The 21,837-nt window shown below is 35.9% G+C and overlaps 1 protein-coding gene across 1 annotated transcript; it reads right to left on the bottom strand.

The window, feature by feature from the left end:
* Positions 1-27: 27 nt before the first annotated feature.
* Positions 28-18,457, bottom strand: LOC129000370 (uncharacterized). Its single transcript, XM_054427333.1, has 4 exons — positions 18,316-18,457; positions 11,229-11,381; positions 106-595; positions 28-43 (listed from the first exon to the last, which is right to left on the bottom strand). The coding sequence occupies exons 1-4, from the start codon at positions 18,455-18,457 to the stop codon at positions 28-30; spliced, it is 801 nt and encodes a 266-aa protein (XP_054283308.1).
* Between the last annotated feature and the right edge of the window lie 3,380 nt (positions 18,458-21,837).

Raw genomic sequence — 21,837 nt, 5'->3', positions numbered from 1 at the left:
GTCAGGAGATTCTTGTTGGTATCTACTTCACCATCCTTCGGAGCTGGGTACATCGAGGAACCCAACGGGAACCCAGGGGGTGATAGAAAATGACGCGGCAGAAACGCAGAATTCCCCGTATCCTTCCCGTCCCTTAGCAACAAGTCGGAAAACGGAAGTCCAGGATAGAAGAAAGAACGCGTCACAGAGATTGTTTCAGAAAACGGTTGAAAATTCGGGTCTTTCCTTATTCGAGGGTAGTCAGGCCTCAGGAGAGCGTTGACACTAAATGCTTCTGCCTTTTTCGACTTGGAGCTCGGCGAAGCTGTCCGCATCGTCATTTCTAGGGGCGGAGTTCTCGGCGGACTGTCGACTTCCAACTCTGGTGAGGTCGATCTAGTTCTTGATCTTGACCTCGACCTTGACCTCGATCGTGACCTTGATGACCTCCAAGGGTCAGCTCTCCGCGTTGATTCGTCAGTCATCGTAGTGACGTCAGTTCGCACCCTGTTGATGTTTTTCACTTGGTCGTTGTTATTGTTGTTGGAGACGTCTTCGTCTTCTTCCTCGTCGTCTGACTTCTCCATCAGTCTGTTGACTCCGAACTTGATGGCGTCTGGAAATAAATAAAACTTTTAGTCTGCTGATTGGTATACATTCGTTTACTTGGGTATGTTTACATTGTTCTACAAATTAAAATCACCCTACAGTGCTGCTTACTTACTAAACTTGTAAATCATCCACCCAAAACAGCCAAATAAACATTTTACCAGACACACTCGACCAAAAGCAATTATCCACGGATTTGGCGTACGGCGAACGATTACAACAAAACTGCAGCGACGGTTGTGATGAATTTCGCAAATTTTCGCGGCACGGCTTAGTGGGGATTGCAAATGTCCAATCGTCGGGGATGAAAAATTGAATTTCAAAAACACTACGCTCTGACACGGAGTAATCAAAGCGTCAAATAAAATCCACTAAATGTTTTGACCACATTGTTTATTCGGGCAGTGGTTTTTGTCGGGGGAGTGGTAATGGCGGGAAACGAATCACACGATGGATAAACCGGCGCGAAAATATCGGCATGTCGATTCTGTGAATAATGAGACTCGAATACGCGACTCGTGAATAATGGAAAAACCAATCACGCTCGTAACACATAATATCGGCCTGATGAGTTCTTTGAGGTTCAAACTCATCGGCGAGTTCGTTCGCAGTTTTAATGGACTTTTGATCCCGGGATTAGTCCATTACTGGCACAACAAATAGAAAATTAGCGGATTACTAGACGCGTGTGTCGGAGGGGGAGTTTGTCATAGTCACGGTGTTATAATAATGGGTTAGAGTTAGACTCCAATAGAATCAATGAGCGATTTGTAAATTCAATGAGGCGCAGTAATCGTTACCGTAAATAAAGTTAAGCCTTGTAATTTATTATGACTCAAAAGATAAGGCTGAGATTATATCTTTTGAATTTATAAACTTCTTTGATAGCTAAAAATATTTGTTATTATTAATTGTCTTGAAATTGTTTTACTGTTATAAACTTTAACAATATAGTTTTCACATTGCTTTAGTTACTCAGAAACATATTTTCTTTGTTGTAAAATCTTTTTGTAAAGATAAACAGACAGTAAGAGATGACAGTAAGAAATTTACAATGCATTTTGATTTTTAAAATATTGGTTTCTTCAAATTTGAGTAAGATTGTTTGTTAATTCCCCGTAATACCTATATTTCTATGCACATAGAATTTGTGATCTATCCATAGCTCTCTATTGATACTTCATATTTCAATATATGTTTTTAGTTATTGGATGGAAAATGTAGTATGATATTTATACATTTTTTGAGATTTTTGGATAAAAGAGAGTGAAATAATTTCCCTACGTTTCTTTGAAGTGCGTTACTCACTTTTGCGTTACCACCTAGGATACAAAACATTCATACACAAAAGCATGCTTCATAGCTTGCAATAGAGTTGGTCTACTTGTATTTTACAGTCAGTATTATAACCTACACTAGTCAAATCACCGACCGTTTAGTGTTTAGACATCAGACCCAATGGTCGCCGATCGCCGATCTGTCCATGTCGCAATCTGTTTCAATCTGTGGACGGCTCTCGATAAATCCCGTGTCACTTCACATAAACAAGCTCGCCCATAAACATTTCAATTTGAATCAATACAAGATTTCATTGGCTTGCCAGGCACGTCTCTCCCACCAACGCGCGACTAATCCCAGCTAAGATTTCTCCGTTTAATTAAAAAGAAGTGTTAATGAAAACTGCCAGATCGCCTTGTGATCGTTTTAATCTAAGTGTACTTCCTACAGAGTGTTCGTTGTTAGATTAAACATACTCAGTGAATCGTCTTGGTTAGTTTTATAGCATGTTTATGTGCGGCATGTGTTTGTTGTTTAATTTTGGTGTTTTCCCAACTATTACAACCAACAATACAGTACAACGATAAACTATTACAATAAAATACTATTACAATGTTGTAATACAATGGCTATTGGGGTGACACAGTCATTGAAAACTTTTACTTTGATATTGTTGTTGAGGGGCAGAGCGCACTCAAAAATCTACATTAAGCTGGGTTTTCCTAGGCGCGGAAGCGGAGAGCGGAGAGAGGAACGCGGAGAGCAGAGAGAGGAACGCGGAGAGCGGAAAAGATATTAACATAGTATTCCACTCCGCTTCCAGGAAAACAGTAACGCTTTTCCGGACGCCAGTGTGAAACCGTCTATGAACTGTGCACTTAAGAGGCGGTTCATGAGCTCGGGTTTATCGTAGTCCGAGCCCAAAATCCGGAAATAACCAGTATTTGCACTGCGACTTAAAAAGTCGTGTTCACAAGCTCGAGACTTTATAAGCCGCGGACCAAACTGATAAGTGTACTCGGACCCAACCCGTGTAGCAAGATTTTATGAATTGAATTGATGTCAACGCGGTAACTTAAAGTTAACTGTGCTATTGGTGACTTATTAATTTGGAAAGACTAATGGATGGAGCTCAACTTATTTCAAACTAGTAACCTACTATAGTAAAAATTAATTTATGCTTCGCTAAAATTTGAAATATATATCCAGTTAAATTTTATATCATTGTTTGCCTGCGACTTCTAAATTACAAACGTCACTTTGCAACGAATGAATGTTCACTTTCTGATTGTTTTAAAATACCCTTGTATCAGTAATGTGTCATAGTAGCAATGTGTCTAGTGAACAATCCGTAGTCTAACTGACACGTTAGTAAAGCCACTCATTTAAAACAACAGCGAAAATCTCCCACCAACATTCGCCAATTCGAAAGACATTTTAAGTATGTTCAGGAATATTTTAGGAAAATAAGCGATCACACCCCTTTCCGATTTTCCGTGGGAACCGGCTGATGTTGACGAGATCGACAAATCGTGAGGTCATCTATCAAGGAGGCAGCAGTCATTACACCCCCTCATACTCTCTCCCTCTCTCTCTTTCTCTCACTCACACACACTTGCATTATTCACCGCCCTTATTGGTGCATGCCTCTCCTTATTGATAACTATTAGGTTATAACCACCCTGCACCCTCCACGGTGATTATGGCAATGATATTGCTGGGATAGACGGTTGACGAAGGGATTGACCGGCGACTATTAGGGGCGATGAAGACAACAATTGAGCTGGGCTTTTTAAGAGATCGCGGGAAAATGTTTGATTTACCTCGAGAAGGGTCGTAAACTATTTCAGTATCCTGAAAAATAGTTTGAAATTATGTGAATTTTATATACAATTTTGTGTGTACTTTAGGTATCTAAACCCCTAAAAATTTTGTGTTTAGTTTTGATTGGTTTGATTACAAATTCTCTTGCGTTTTGGAGTTAAAATAAATGAATTTGAATTTTACGATTGAGTCGTAAAGCTGCGTACAAAACATATTTGAGATATTTTTTAACACTGTCTTTGGAAAATAAAAGCATTTTCTTAAGCATTTGGTTGGGCTTTGTCCCAGTGGCTTTTTTGTCAGTTGTTGTTCATTCTACACAGTGAAAAGGTTGATCGATGAATCAAAATCTTTCCTGGTCTTTTAAACAATATATCAACTGTTATCGGAAGAGTATTAAGTTTAACAACTGTTAAAAAATTGATGGATATTTCCCTTTCTAAATCCTGCCAATGGTAGTTATGATGACACGATTTCATTGCAGTGCGAACTAAATACAAACAATACGTTGTTAGCATACATATACCTTACAAATGGTCAAAATATAATCACAATCACATTATAAGAAATACATTATAACTGGGATTAAAATAGTTCACAATGTTAGTGACTGCAATCGTGAAAAAGACGTGTTTTGAATAACTTGTTTCACATTGAATTTTCACCCATGTTAATGCCAATGTCCATTACTACGAATGGCAATCGTTCAGACAAACACACAAATTCTTAACTCAACTAATTTTTTCCCACAAAAGCAGTAAATCGAACCGAACGAACACGAACCCAAACACGGGTGATATTTTGACAAGCAGTACAAACTCTACCTCGAGATTTGCGCCCCTTGAGTCAACAGAGCGACGTTTTTATCGCGGACGACACACAACGTCGATTTTGTCAACAGACTTTCGTGACCGTAAATTGTCCGTGTGTTGACTCTGCGCGCGCGCCGCACATCAAAAATAGATTTATCGCGGCCCCAATAAACAAGGGGAGACAAATACAGGGGGGTCGATAGCGTCCCCCACAGGTATACCTGCGTTTGTGCTGTTTGCAAACTCAACTACTTAATTGTTTTGTTTTGAAATGAGTAATTTTACTCGTGGTTCAAATCGTCTATGACGTAAAAGAGGAGAGTATAGCTTTTGTTGTTTTTGTATGACCACTTAACAGACAATTGATTATTCTCATAACTTGATTTTGATCAGCAGTTTATGTACTGTTTGTCATAACTAAAGCAAGTAGAGACGACTATTTTATCTTTTGGTTGGTCATATTTTGATAGTTTTTAAGTTGATTAGCGAGTATTTTCGTTTTTCTCATACTGAAATTAAATAGTTAATGGGTACATAAAATATTCCGAAATTCTTACAAAGTCTTGTATAGACTAAACAGCTTGGCATATCTACGGTACGACATGGTTGTGTATAAATGGCTAAGATAGTTGGTTTCTTCTCGTAGTTTTCCGTAAGCATAAGAGCGTCTGACAGTTCCTATCTTCAACACAGCTGAGGAAGAACTTGGCTAACCTCCCTAGTATTAAGGGATGATCAGAAAAGTGTCGAATAATTACCGACAGCCTATATAGCCAGGTTATATTTCTATATATATTTAACAGATTTCGGGTGGTGGCATACAGAGACCACTCGGGCGACCAAATAAACCATTAGCATTGCCATAAATAGAATAAATATTGGCTAGAAAAAGAAGGTTCAGCGACGTGCCGCTAGAGCGTGCTCGCTGTTCGATTTGCTGCCGTCGTCGGCTCCTCGCTACCAGCAGACGCTACAGCGGTGTGCGCCGTAAATACGCGGCACTCCTAGCGGTGGACGTCAGAACATATGCTAAACGCAGAACTGCTGTTGGTCTATATTTAATTCTATTTGTTTATGCTATTACTAACCTAACGCCAAATAATAGGCACTGAGGTTTTCAAACTAGTCCAAAACGTGCTCCTTTGAACCTTCTCCAAGCATGATGACAAGTAAGTGCTCGAGCATAAGCGATCATAAAAACAGTTAAATCATAAACGTTGAAAAATCCGTCCCTGTTGGAAAACATAGCTAGATCTATATGTACTTAAACATGTAGAACATAATCGTTTTGTAGGTGGTGCGATCCACTCAACTTACAAGTAAGCGGTCTCTGAAGTAAGCCTTCAGAAACGCGCCGACACACACTATCTACCGTGTCTATGTGATCTATCGGTTATCCGTCGGTAAGTTGTGCGACATGTCGCTATCAGCCACTTTGTCGGGAGTATAGATGATTGATCAGCTGATGCATGCGTCAACCCTGATTGTAATTAAAAACTGTCCACTCCGCCAACACCTGCTCGGGACAAGATAAATCTTCAGGATTAGAGTGAAGGATTGGGAGGATTGCAGATTTTATGTGCCGAGACGAAATTAGAAATGTTATACAGTATAAGGGTAGAAAGTGGTGAATATTTTGAGGTTTATGTTATCCGAACTGCAACCATTATCAAGTATTAAACCAAGCAAATAAATATAAGTCAATTATAACGCATAATATTTGAAATGCCAGCAATTCTTAGGACTCGATTGTAACTATGACACTCGTGTCCTGAAGAATATTGAACTAAACCCAATTCGTGCAATGAGTTATAAACTTTTAAACGATTTTTTTAGAAACCCTCTTACACCTCTTCTTAGCCTGTGCTAACTCTGAGAGGTGCATCTTTTCGGAGCAGTGCCTAGGTGATGCATATTTTCGAGGCAGTGCCAAAGTGGCTGATATAATATAGATCAGTTCCTTAGCTTTGTATTCTTTTTGGAGGAATCTATTAAGAAGAGGTGCCAGACCCGTCACCTCTTTCGACCCAATTCCCGAGAGGCACATTATTCTCGAGGACCTTTCCGGACTTTTCGAACTTTAGAAGCAAAGCCTCGCACTATGTCTGACAGCTGTCCACTGTCCAGAGGTCAACACAAGGTCAACTCAGTCTCGGCCGCACTAATTGTCTGCATTAATCAGTTCCATTGATGAGTCTGTGTGTGCCGCCGCCGGGATTGAAAACGACAACAGTTAATTCTCTTCATTTGCCTTCATCAGTATGAGTCGATAGCTTCTTGCGCAACTGCTGGAGTTGGCACGAAAGAGTTCATATACAAGATCCAGAAAGGGTTTTGAAGTATGGTGAGCTAATTGGAACTCTTATAGCTATTAAATCGTATGTTGATAGTTTGCGAAATCGACTCTAAGATTAATAGATCCATTCTAAAAACGTCTGCTACTTTGGTCTTACAATTCCATTCATAACACCATTAATTTGTTATTGTTTTTTCCAAACCATAGCTATAATGATTTGTTATGTATATGTAACAGATAGTAAACAGTGGTAGATAACTCAATATAGTTAACATAATAAAGTAAAAATTTCATTAAATGTTTCTAGTTGTTATAACGGTTTAATTTGAACCCAAAGAGTATGGCAGGGAGTTGAGCGGCTATAAGCTGTAGCATGTTTGTTTATAGATATTGTAATTGCTTTTCAACGCAAGTGGAATTTTAGACGCTTTCTGCTAGTGTTGCTTTGACAAATGGCATCTTCGTCTAGAATATATCTCGCTTGTAATGGATCCAGCGACCTTCATATTTTAAAACTATCTCTATGACCGTGTTCGGTTATATAATATCCAGAAAATATAATTTTTTTAAGAATAAGAAGTTATAAATGAATTGTTCATAGACCTCTTGTAAGAGCTTTGGTCTAAACCACCAACCTATCTCCAACTGTGACATTGACATTTCAAATCAAAAATCTTCCACAAAATCTCCAACGTTTCCACTTCTCGAACCACAAGAATCGATAGTTTCGACATTCCGCTGTTTGCCGCAGCTCAGATAGTCTATGATTTACTATGGGATCGGCGCCATAAACACATCAGGCCGATTTCATTTAGTCCCTGTTATCGGAGGCGGGATTTGACGCTGATAAGGAACTAACGGTGAGGCCGGCTTTGTTTTATCACATGTCAACACGGCGGCGTCCCTAGCAAACCGTGATCGGCTGTCATCCGATGATAAGCGGACATTTCGATCGGTTGTAAAAGATACATTTTGTGAAATAGGTGGAATTGTTTCAAAATTGAAATCGTGAAAACCAATCTAAACCAGAAGCATGTAACATACGGATTGTTAGTAGATCAATTATAATTCAGCTGCAAAATTTATCGTTCTTTTATTTTACCGTCTCATAGTCCTTGCCTTCCTTGATACCCTCCACGACACACTATAGAGGCATAGAGGCATAGAGTAAACATACTACCATAGGGAGTACTCCCTATGGTAGTACATGTATGTTTAATCTACGGCATAGGCCTATTCAACATAATCAACATATGTATAGATGTTGGCAGTGTTCATGATGTTTGTGTACAACATGGTGCAACTTATCCAATACGGTTCAATAGTAACTATTTTCACCCGGAACATACAGAGAGTTACATATTCGGACATAAATCATCACTATTTATTATGTTTTTGGCAAAACAATGTTTACATTATTTGTCCATTTAAAATCCATACAATAAACAAATTTGTTATGAACCTGGCCTGCGTTAATTTTATTCCAACAAAAATCTCCGTCGATTCTAGATATTTTTCTCCGACCCCTGATATTTTTGTAAGAGTTGAAATACATACTACTGTATTGAAAAACAAAATTGTATGCATTGAATTATCATATTTTATTCTCATACAATACTTATCGGAGCATACTCCTAGCTAAATCAAAACAGGAAAATTCAATGCCCGGGATTTTTCTAATATTTAGTTGTATTTGATATTTTATCTAATTTATGGTGGGTATTATTTCTCCGCTAATAAAAACAAGAACGACTATAGCAATACGTATCATGATGGTCGTGGAGTTCAAATATTTAGCGTAATCCTTCAAATTTATAACCCATATAATTAAAAATTATAGTCAAAATTAACCTATAAATTCTCCAATAAAATCGCAGTACCCTAGCTCAGCAATCGGGTAAGTGAGCCCTGGGCAGATTTGATAGCAAGTCGCAGCTGTGGTAGGGTAAGGGTAGAGGAAGCAGGGTTGCCACCACACGGGCGCCGGCGGACACAGGTGCACCAACCTAAATGCGATGGACTCCCTGCTTAATAAAACATCCCCAATAGTGAATACAGCCTCCAGATTCCCACCAACCTCTTCTCGGCTAAAAGGTTTTGGAAGTTTGGACGATAACTTGGATTTTCTTGCTGAGTGCTGTTGAAAAACAAGGAAATTATCGAGGTTTGTGGTGGAGATAAATTTCTTTGTTTATTGTGATGGGAGGTGTAAGGGGATGTAAATTTTGTTAAAAAAAGTGTCAAATAAGCTTTTTTTAATTTATTTTACAATGGTGAAGAGCAGGTTGCATACACAATTATATAGTAACCTGATATATTATGAGAAAAATATAACTAATGAATGGATGTTTATTAAATGTTCATCTTGCTGAAGTAACCATATCCAATACTTGAACTCCCAACATTACAATTTCAATACAAATAAGAAAAATCTGTTTATACTAAAATTACCCTGATGTTATAAAATGATAAAATGTAACTAATTTTAATTCATACACCATAAATGTTATACAAATTATTTGTGGATTAACGCATTTTAATTTTTGAATGTTTTGGGTCCTCTATGTTGATTGTAAACCAAGCTTCACTTTTCGCATACGTTTGAAAAGGATTTAGTATTAGTACACATTTTAATTTAATGAAATACTTTTGCTAATTGAAAATCTTTTGCAAGATATCAGTAGTATGTAGTTACAGAAGGCAATTTTCAGGAGTTCTCTCCATTAACAACATTTTTATGAACATGATCGTCAAAACACTCTGCTTCCAAAACACTGATTACAAGGGTTAAAGTTCGTAAAAAAATAACGTGGTTTCTTATGATCAGTCTAGTCGCGACACTCATTGAGGACGATTTCGACCACGATTTTAGAATCGCGCAATGAAGCTCAGGAAATCTAATCTAATGTATAACAAACGGTGGATCGATCACGAAAAGGTGCCAAGCCAATTTTATCGTTGTGTTTATTCAAAAAACAATAAACACTTCGTATCAACTAAGCTTAATAGATTTTTCACAACGCCAACCTAACTCTTCTAATCAGTTTGAACCTCAAAACTTGTTGACCCAACCCAAACAAACATTCGGCAAACAAAGTAACCAAAACAAAGCGAAAAACGAATCAATCGTAAATTACAACGATAAAAAGGCGACATAAAGTTACCACAAATTGAGTCAGCAATAGGGTTCTGGGAAAACTAAAATAAATATTTCGAAAGTAATATCTGTTGTGACTGCCAACAAAAACCTAATTACAAAATAATCCCCCGTTTTATTCATGGCGATTTTGTTGTCGGTGTAAAATTGAATTGTAAATTAGCTGCATTTTACGAGTTTTAGTTCGGTCAAAGTAAACACGCAGTGTTTGATCTGGAAAATCTCAAAAAGTGGATTGTTTTCACATAACCTCTGTTTAAACCCCCCCCTCACACCTCCCCTACCGCGGGCTTTATTTAACAGTAATACGGCATTATAAAAACAACGGCCGCGTTTTATTCTCATTTGTTTTGTTTGTTTCACACCACATAAGCCACAAAAGTGGTTAAATCATATTTTATCTCATAATTTACAACGGTAAAACACACATTTGTCCGGTGGTAATTTAAAGATAAACACGATGATTTGTTTAACATCCCAATTCGATCCGATTGTTTTTATCAGTCGAGTGCAATTTGTATCAATATAAATAACTGCGTTAGTAATTAATAATAGTAGTTGTGTATACGCGAGTATAATGGTAATTTCAACTGTTGCTGTGGTATTCATTTATTTGTATTTAGATAACTTCGATAACGAAAATGTAGTTTAACGTTTAAATTCACAATACGAGTATGGATGTAGATAAAAGTTTAATTTTACATACCGTTCTGTAATACTGATACTAATAATAGGCTGTAATAAGTTAATATTTTGTTGAAGTATCAGTCCGTCAAATAAATATATACCGTTGAAAACCCTCAAGGTTATATGGGTTACTTTTTTTGTCAAGAAAGATATCCTTCTATTAAATCCATAAATCAATGTCATATTTGTTATATCTCTATTTACTATCAGGATCAACGGAATTGGTTCCGGAAATACAACTTATATCTAGAAAGGAATTGACAAGGGGTAGTCCTGTCCTGTAGCTTGTCTGTGATCTTATAATCGCCAGTGAAGCTGTCGGGGGTTGGCAGTTCGGTTCAACCAAAAATTTGGTTAGTTAGGGACAACATCTTAAAAAGTTACAATTTAGGATTTTTTCAATTCTTCAAGGTTGTGATTTGATTGGAATAAATATTTACTATTATTATACTATTATTGCTATTATTATTTACTATACTGTTGGGATCATTTCGTATAGCATATTCTTAGAGGTAGTGCCCATTTAATTAGGTTATTCTTCTCATTTAATGTAAAAAGATAAATACAAAGTGATAGCATCACCTACCGGAGTTATGTCCTGGCGGGGGCGGGTACCTAGGCAGATATGCTGGAGGCAGATACTCCTGCCTGGGGGCGGTCCACAGCCGGGGGCAGAACCCATGGTCGGGGGCCGCGGGAGGAGAAAACTCTCCGGAGCTGTGGTCTGGGCTGCGCAAACCTACGAACAAATAGTAGATTAGATTTTGAATTAAATATTTAGGAGACTATGGAACAACTATCGCCTTGAGAGCTAGTTCAGCAAAATCAATAATTATTCAAATGTTTGTAATTAAATGTGTATTAACGGGTTTGAATGAATATTTAATGTTTAAATGCGATTTATAGAAAAACTGCATATTTGGACTCAATCATCTTTTTGAAAATACTGTTTATGTGTAGCGATAATGTGCATGTACGTGGGCATGTATTATTTATTGAATGATTATTAAGTCAATTAATGTTAATAGAACTGTAAAGTTTTTACTTTTATAAGCTTCTTTATTTAGATTTTCTTCCTATTGTAATATATTCATTCACACAATATATTGTAATATATTATATCTACAACTTACGGTAAAAAAACTATCTACAACTTCCAGCTCTCTTTAAATAATCTGTTGACATATTTTTACACCATAAAGATTTTTTTGAGGTTGTTGAGAACGAATAAGACCCCTCGCCACCAATAAGGGTGTAATGGCAGACATCCCCTTCCAAGAAATACTCATATCATCCCCTGCAGAAGCGTTGGTGTCATTTCTGTCATCGATTTCATCTCCTTCCCCTGTCTTGTATTGATAGATGTGTTTATTGATGAGTAAAGACACAGCTAAATCATAAATTACAGAATAATGTATATTTTCGATATTTTAAACAGTTCTTAATCTTTTATTTCCTTAAAAACTATAGGCCTTCACGATGATTTTTTAATATGTTAATAAATAGTAATTGTGCTGAAACTGGATTGAAAATGAAATCAACTTTATTAATGGCCAGATCGTTGCAGATGTTGCAAATCGTTTTGTAAATTGTGAAGAAACACTTAATATTACACATTTTAAGATTAATTTACACAAACGACTTTCATTGTTTTAACTCAGGCCCTCAGTTTATGCCCCTTACAATGGATAGGATTTGCAATTATCTTCCAAAATTTATTCCCCAAAATGTAACCAAAGGGTGGGATTGAGGTGAAATTAAGGGTTTATAAATACAGTTTGGTTAAGTTAAATGTGGTCGGAAACTTATAAAGCAGTATAGAAGATGGAATCTTTTATTTTCTCCTAGTATGATTTTCGTTTAAACTTCCTCATTACATAACTAGCGTAATCATTCTTAATTTCATCGTAGGTTATATAGTTATAGGCATGATCTGTGCATGCGATACTCCCTGGTGTGGACTTGTGACGTCCTGGTAATTAGACAAATTTGTAAATTACAAGGCAAAAATGTGGTTCTGATTCCACTATAAACTTTAGGTCCCTTATTTGCCATTGGCTGTATGGGTTAATTAATAGTCCTGTCTAAGGAACATGTCACAATGTCAGTAAAAAGTCTACAAGATCGCGCCACTCATTCTACACTCATCTCAATTCATACTTGGCTTAAAATACCTACCTACCTTATTTATGGTATGGTCACCGTTTCAATTAAAAGTATTAAAGTATATATCCGTTTTTTATTTAGATATGAAAAATAATCTTACAGATTTGTGTCAATAAACTTGTAGGGACAAAGTAATACAATGACCATTCATAGAGTAAAACTGTGCAATAACAGTTAGGTATAAGTAATAAAGTAAGAGACGAAAGACGTCTTAAAGGGAGCAAATCTGATGACCGGTAAAAGGCCACTAATTTATTGAGGAAAAGTAATGATCGATAAAAGCAATTTGAGCAGGATTTGTGGTAACCGACGCAATCCTCTTAGCGCATGAATTGTTAACATCTGCGAGATGTGAGACGACGATCGATACTCTCAACATATCGATGGGTCGAGAAATACAGGTTGTGAGGTATGATTAACAATAGATAGTTTTAAACAAATCGATAGGTTGAAATTGAAATACGTGTTGTGAGGTATGATTAAGTATCGATAGTCTTAAACCTATCGATAGGTCGAGTAACTTGTCGTGATATAAAAATCTATAATCATGAACATATTTTCAGCTCAAGGAGCTACTGATACGTGTTTTGGGTTATGAATAACGATCAGTAATCTTAACCATAGACCAACATAATTTCTTAACATATCTATAGACTAGGTCTAGTAACATTGTTTACCTATAGTGATGTACCTATAGATATATATTTGCGAGAACTACTAAAAAACTCGAAAACTAACTACGAGCTAGTTGTGACACTTTTTGCAGATATTGAAAGCATAGACACCGGAATTATGTCAAGCCACTAGTTAGGATGCATATTTTTGTAAGTGTGACTCCATTCATTCGTAGCAAACACTATATTTTAATTTGTCAATTTGCAGTAAATATCAAATTTGATAATATAAGTGAATGCATCAACTTGGTTTATTCATTATATTTTTACGATTCAACGTACTGTAGTTGAAAAAGATTTGTATTTGCTTCGTCTACAAGTCATGGTACATAAGATTAGTGCTTGCCTGTCGTGTGTCTTCTCTCACGTTTAAAGGAAGCTAAAGGTTTATATTTATGTTTAAAATATTTATTTATATTTAAGAACAACTAACTACCTTATTAAAGAGGTTTCATTAGATAATTCTAAAGATTCACACAACAATTACAGCAATAAGTATTTTTAATTGCATTGTAACGTGTTCTAGTTATTAATTTGTTTGTATTTACTATCACAAGTAGAAAACACACCTCAATCGTTTGACTACTCAACGTCCATTACGAATGTCAACAGCCCATAAAATTGTTTATCAAACAAAAACTCAAACGTCATGAAGTAAAGCTCTGTAAACAAATTTAATCATAAATTCAACAATAATTCCACTTACACTCTGATTAACAATCTCAAAGATTTAGTAACGCTTGGATTTTGCAACTGTTAGATAAAGTTTAATCAGTTTCAAGATAAGAAGTGATTGTTGAGGGCTTGGTAATTACTTTGTAATTATTGGTAATTAAAGGAAAGGTACAAACCTCTAAAGACCCTCTAGATTAGAGGGGATTAGCTAAGTCACTCCCAAGCTTCGACAAGCGATTTGAAGTTGATTTGCTACTTAAGAGATTTACATTTCTCTGAAACGTAAACCGATGTTAATTCAGGTTTTGAAGACTTGGAGCATTTAGTTTAACAAGTTTGGGCTTGAATCGTATCAACTGATTTGGACATAATGCCAAGGGCAGATGAAAAATATTTTATTGTGACTGAAAGTGAAAACATGCTCTAGATTTAATTTAAAATAAATCGTAAGAATATGGACTTGCAGTTCCGTTAGTATTTCTTTTTTTAGTTTTAACTTACGTATTCGTATCCTTTACCAATACAAATATCAATACTCAAAAATACAAATGTACGTGGAACAAACCATATTTTTAAGTATTAGCTTTGACTAGTCAATGGTATTAAGTAAGCTCCGCGCGTGTAAGGTTACTTCTGCCTAAGCATGAAACTTGAATTTTATTTACCAAACATTATAAGAATCCCATAAAAACAATGAATTATCACACCTAAAAGACATCATCGACATCACATTCCTAAACAATGATATAAAAAACGTATCTATGTATAGCATAAATACATTTCTCTCCCCGGAACAACTCTCTACCCTGATTAAACATACGTATTTTATTTGCTGCAGTTTACTTGTCATAGCGTGGTTTGTGGTAGTGTGTGTGGGGAACAGGAAGTCAAGATTGCTGTAGTGGGATGAAAGTCGCCGCCGCTGTACAATCTCAGCCTCTGATTGGTTGATGGTCCAGGAACAGGATACGAAGGAAATTTAAATAACTCAAAGACAAAATACTTACTGTTACTAATAATGTACAAGAACCGTGTAAAATTGAGTACTTTGCTAGTGTGAACTCATTGTTACGGACACCGTTTGTCCATGCTAATTTAGGCTACTATGGTGTTGGGCAATGTAATAATTTAGTCCTGTATATTATCATTTACACATATGTAGGTAACGGTTTCCAAAATTTAGCCTTCGAATAATATGCTACTGCATATCAACTACGAATTTCTTGACATATCGGTGATACTGAATTTTAAAGGTTACTGCACAAGAAATATACAGTAACGTTATTTTCAAAAATAACCAATGGGGTTTTATAAATAAAAGGAACTATAGATAAATTTATCCAACCTTCCATTACTAGAGAAAAACAGAGCGTTTTTTCCAAGGATTTAGTCTTTTCTCTTACATATACAGCCTTTGGTTCCCATCTTTTAAATTTTACATTTCTATCAGTAATTTTATAGACGAAACATACCTTATTAATTTGTATAATGCATTATTTAGATGGAGTAAACAGATAGATATTAAAAAAACCAAACCAGTAGATTTATGAGATAACTTATGCCGAATAATAACACTCTTCATTCTAACCTAATTTCAAATTTTGATCCAACGTTAAAAATTGTCAACGTCTTTTATTAAATTGTATATTATTGTTGTTCTAAACAAATCATTATGAATTCGAACAGTAAAATTTGATAAAAGTGTTAGGTGTTTATACTACGCTATTACACAGAAGACAAACACATATGATTTGGCTGGCGTAATTATTGTTGATTATCGACTATAACTGTTGCCTTCCCTTCATCACGTGCAATGGAGTAAACGCTTCGTTTGCACATGTGTTGGAATTACGTTGCTAAAAAAAAAATTGGATGATAAAAGTATTTTATAACATTCGTAAACCAACACCTAGGATTGTATGATAATTGATATGAAAAAAAAAAATTGTGTTGTTTAATGTGTGTATACAAAATGAGCGATCTAGTTCAAATTTGTACCGGCTTGGTATAAGTAATGGAAAATGTTTTTTATTGTTTGTGTTATAAATGATCGTGCCCTAATTATGTGTATCTCAAATATAATAAACCTCTTATAATAGCCAATTAAATACACCTCTAACTTACTTAAGTATGTGTTACGAATGTTTATATATATATATATATATATAAATATATATAAATAATAGTGCAGTATCCTTCACCAATGCTCGTTCCTTTACTGTGAATACAAAATGTTTTTCTTGTTCATTACTGTAGCTCTATAAACAATGAACCTTTTTCAAACCTTCGCTATTATTTGTTTATAAATATAGAGAAGTTAAAAGTTTTAACAACCAATGGTTTAAATTTTTACATTGAAGTTAACATTCTTTAATAAAACATTCATACTTTAGTTATGCATTATTCTTCTACAGCACATCGTTAATTGAAAATTATTTGAAAATTCCTAAAAGTGCACCAGATAATATTGTAGGTTTTTATACAGTAGGCCTACATCAACATATATTACCGTTGACTATATAGTCATTGGTACTACATAAGCCATTGACAGATAAAGTTTTGTTCCCACTCAAATTCAAATAGAAAAAAACACAATTAGGTGAGCAGCCCTTCTTAGTTTTAAAAACTATGGATCTTATATAGGAACTATGTAATTTTATGTTGTACGTGTTTTGTTTTCGTACATTTTTGATTGAAGACAGACGAAATCTTTCCTCTTTACCAGAGGTTCGATGATGAAGGCCAACGAATATGAGGGATAAAAATAATGTTCATTAAGTATAAAACTATCTGATTTCACAATGAATATAGTCTATTTGAAGATTTCTAAGCTATAGGCCTATAGATAAATAATTCCACCAAGTAAAATATCGTGTAGTTTATAAAGCTGTAAACAATTATAACAGCTGTTAGGTGAAAGTTGTGAAAGAAAAGCAAGCCGCATTTAACCTTTTGCATATTTACAATTTATGAAGAAACTATTTCCATACATTTCAATGAGTCGAGATTCAATGAGTTGGTAGCGCGACGGATCATCAAACTTGGTAGCGACTGTGCGAGTTCGCATCTCTTTACTGTCATTTACTTTTTATAATTATCGTCCATTACAGTAATACAAGTTCACCCTTTGTATTAAACATATTGGCCAAAAACCCACCTGTATACTGTGAGAAAAATAAATTGTTAAAGTGGTTGTCAACGTCTTTTATTTATTTTTTACAACTATATTTACTTTGCATTTTGTTCTTCATTATGTATTGTATTATTTGCAATCGGGTAAATAAGGGTAGACTAGTATATTTTTGAATAATCACACTATTTACAACAATATATACAATTAATAATCAAATGTATCATTTCTAGTAAAGTTTATAAATATGATAGATTTCAAATAAAAAAACAAACCGTCTCATCTACCACTTTTAATTGAAATTTATTCAATGGTACATTAAATGCCTAGTTAAGTACCTGTTTCAATGACAAAACCAGTATTCAAGGGATTTAAAGTTAGATTGCGTACAAATTATTTAACATGACTATTTAACTACACTTAGATCAATCCAGCATTTAAATATACTGTAGGAATAAGAAAAATACATTGTACAAGATGACGGAATATCATGGTATAATTATATTTAATTATATTTATCCAACGCAGACACATCAGAATGTAGAAGGCGAGTAAAGTAGGGAATGGATGAGATGACATCTCTGTTACAAGGATCAGCTGTTTCTAAATCCAGCCATTTATTAAAACTAGAGGTCGTCCAGTGGTTGAAAACTCGACCAAAAATATTTAATGTACATACTTCTCTATTTTCACCCTACGCTGTAAATAAAACATATGATTGGAATTTCTTCCATTTGTTTTGATTTTCTGTTTAAATTGCGTTGTTATTCCGTCAACAGCATGGCAACCCATTATGTCCATGCTAATTTTTTTATTATTTTAAATTCATTTTTTGAGTTTATTTTTAGCCTATTTTAATTTACGATGGGATTCCGCACATTTACAGGAAAATGTCTTTCCAACATTCTGCGTAGATTTCCCCTGCAATACACACGAGCTGAGGAAAAATGTTTTAAAGAAACATGCTTGCCTATTAACAAATAGATCCCAATAATACCACACACTTAACAATATCATTCTATAAATACCTTGTTTGCCTTTAGGAGTGACTACCCGAAATGCACTGCTGGTATCAGCGCCAGAAACTGACGGCATTTTGACGTCCGGACGCGGCGATTTGACGGCAAGACTAAAGTCCAGGGGGGCCAAAACCGAGGGGGACACTTCCATAGTCACCTATAGCGGGGGCATCTCGACTGCCAAACGCACGAAATACTGCAAAAATATTTTGATGAAAAACGTTAATTGTTAACCATTTATTTTTAGGTTATGTATATAAAAAAATTACGATTGCAGATGTTTAGGACCGCGTCAGTGTTGTACTCGTGTGATACTAGCTGCTGCTTGACACCGCACAAGACTGAGTCATTTGAGTCACTGAGTCAGCGACTCACTGATTCTGCTCGCGACCGCTAGGGGTGTGGCTTCCCCCTCCACTTTAGGCCCCGCCCCCTCCCTCCCTTGCAATTACATACTTGATTTCTCTTTTAAAATCTCGCTATGTTATCGGCGGCTCCTAGTTGGTCGGGATTTTCCATACTTGACGCCGTTTATCTGCTGTTTAACCAACGCCATCTTTCTAGACGATTGAAGCTTGAGATTTCTTTCTTATAGATTTTTGTGGGTTACTGTGAGGTTTATTGCAGTTTGTAATGAATATGTTCTGGTGTATGTTTTACTTTCGTTACCATGCTTGTGTTCCTTGGATCAGTTTATGGTTTATTTTATATGATGAGGGCTGTTTTATTGACGGGTGGATAATTATGTTTCCGAATCGGATGTATCGTATGTTATTTCTTAAAATAAAATAAAAAAACTTACAACATTCTGTAGTTGCTTGAAAAAAATTAAACGCGTTATTTAGGCGATTGATAAAACAGTAAAAGTTAAATGTCCCTTAGTTTAAACAAATATTCAATCTGTGCATTGCTGCTCTAAAGATTATATAAATGTAGCCTATGTGTCTTGATTGCTATAAGGTAGTTGATTATTTTATGGATATTTAAATATATAAAACTATTTTTTTATACAAATGTTAAGTAAAAATGCTTTATTTATCAAATAAAAAAATTTGTCATGTCAATGCATAACTCAACACATGTTTGGCATGTACCTAGTACATGCCTATGTACCCTGCCAAATATCACATGCCTCCATGCCTACACTCTCTAAGACGTGCTGAGATTCTATTTCTTTGGAAAAACTTATTGAACTTTACCATGTATTTACCCTTACGTAAATTTACATTGTGAAATAATATTTCATTATAAGTAACGTTAAATACATTTACAAGCTTTCCCATAGAATAGTATCCCCTTTCGTACGTTTATTTTATTACCACTTTTAGGTTGTTTAATAGCAAACTACACGAATATAAGTTCGATGGAAATAGGGATTTAGTTGAAAATGCAAAACAAAAACTCGTAGTCTTAATTCTCTCAACAAATACAGTATAGCATAGTGCTCAATCCCAAATCCCAAAGTTCCCTGTTCCAACTCTAGAATTATCTAAAATCTGGACCCTATATCACTTGTTCTTGATCTTTTATTGTTGAGGATCAGAGTAAGGCAAAGATTATACCCTTGAACGACCTAGTCATGGACTACGATTAAGACTAATTAAAACGTTATCAAATGATTGACCATCTAATAAAATTCGGTAGTAATTAATTCAAAAAACGTCAGACTAATACTATTCATAACAAGTTCCCAGATGAAAAACAAAGCAACCACGCAAGACTAAATGGTTCTCTGAAGATTTTCTCTGTGTGTGTGTGTGTGTGAGGAGTTTATTTGTATTGGTGACAAGCTAACCCACATTCTCTTAGAGATTTCTTGTAATGAAGTCCGGGCTTGTTTATAAGACGTGGAACGCCGCTCTGCGATTGGCTGAGCTAGGCCCGCCCACAATCACTGCCACCCTTCCCCCACCCACCCAATGTCTCTGTCTCTGTCGCACACCGGGAGGTTATTCATGTGATTCTCCTGCTCAAGGGTACCAATCTTGAGCCGTTTCTTGTAAAAATGTTAAACTGCCGAGTGTTTGACGAGGTGTAAAGATTTGTTGGTAACGTCATCAATTTAAGGGTTAAACTTGGATATTTGACTGTTAAAACTCAAATCAACCAAGAAGATTGTTTTTACACTCTGCAAATTTATGTTTTGTTCTAACGTATTTGTTTGTATGTTGTGCAATGAAACTAATTCGATGAAGAATATATATTTTATTTTATTTTATTTTATTTTATTTTATTTCCAACGGCAGCAGCCAATTTACAAAGATAAACATGATGGTTGAATACAACAAAATAGGTAAGCAAAATTTGATGATAAATATAAGTTAACAAAGATATAACAGGTTATAAATATCCAAAACGTAACAACAACAAAAAAATAAGATTAACAAACAACAATAAATACTCTAACATAGCAACAACAGAAAATAAAGATTAACAAACAACAATAAATTAATTACTAGTCTTTCCCAGAAAGAAGAAGAGAGGAGGCCTGCCGACGAACCTGCTGAAGTCCATCGAAAAACAGGTCACACCCAGACGCAACTCGATTTCCCAGGCGAGTAAACCTTGCGAAAGGACTGTTGAAGTCGAAGTTGGTTGAGTGGTATCTTCGACCCAGCAGATCTCGAGATCTTGTGTTTGTAGGCACTCTGAGGTCGATTTCAGCTAGGAGATCTGGACAGTTCATGTGACCATTGACTATCTTCCAGAGAAGAGTAACATCAGCCACGTCACGTCGCAGGGCAAGAGGTGACAAGTTCAGATTGCTGGACAGTTCCTCCACAGGCACATCAAGATAGGCAAAACCCAGCCGGACACCAACCAAACGAAGAAAACGCCTTTGTAGAGCCTCCAGTCTCGTCCTATTGCCAACAGTGTAAGGCGACCACACGGGACTTGCATATTCCACTAGCTGTCTCACAAGGGAACAATACAGAGAGCGAAGAGCAGAAGGGTTGTCGATGCCTCTGGAGAATCTTGCTATGAAGCCAAGCATCTTGTTTGCTTTGTTACTGATGTGATCTATATGCCCAGAAAATCCCATGTCGCTGGAAAAAATAACGCCTAGGTCTTTTATACACTGGGACCGTGGAATGGATGTACCAGAAATGGAGTATACGTACATGACTGGGGATTTGATGCGGTGATAGGTTATACAAGAGCACTTACTGGGATTTACAGACATGTTATTCCTGACACACCAATTCTCAATTTCAGAAAGGCTATTTTGAATTTCTTGAGAGTCTTCTGGTGTAGACACAGTAGTGAAAATCTTCAGGTCGTCAGCAAATTGTAAGGCCTTTACAGTTAAATTGTCTAGTAGGTCATTGACAAAAACATTGAAGAGGCAAGGTCCCAGCAAAGAACCTTGTGGAACTCCTGAAGAAGGTGAGAACTGAGTGGAAGTGGTAGAACCAATCCTCACGACAAGAGAACGTTTTTGAAGATAACTAGAAATCCATGACAAAAGAGGTTCAGCCACTCCGTAGCCCAGCAACTTAGACACAAGAATTGTATGGTCGACCTTGTCGA

The sequence above is a fragment of the Macrosteles quadrilineatus genome, unplaced genomic scaffold (assembly GCF_028750875.1).
Source record: "Macrosteles quadrilineatus isolate MER2022 unplaced genomic scaffold, UCM_ALF_1.0 Scaffold_8__2_contigs__length_117827958, whole genome shotgun sequence".
NCBI classification, from domain to species: Eukaryota; Metazoa; Arthropoda; class Insecta; order Hemiptera; family Cicadellidae; genus Macrosteles; species Macrosteles quadrilineatus.
Note: the sequence above shows the minus strand (reverse complement) of the source record. Positions and strands in the feature narration are given on the sequence as shown.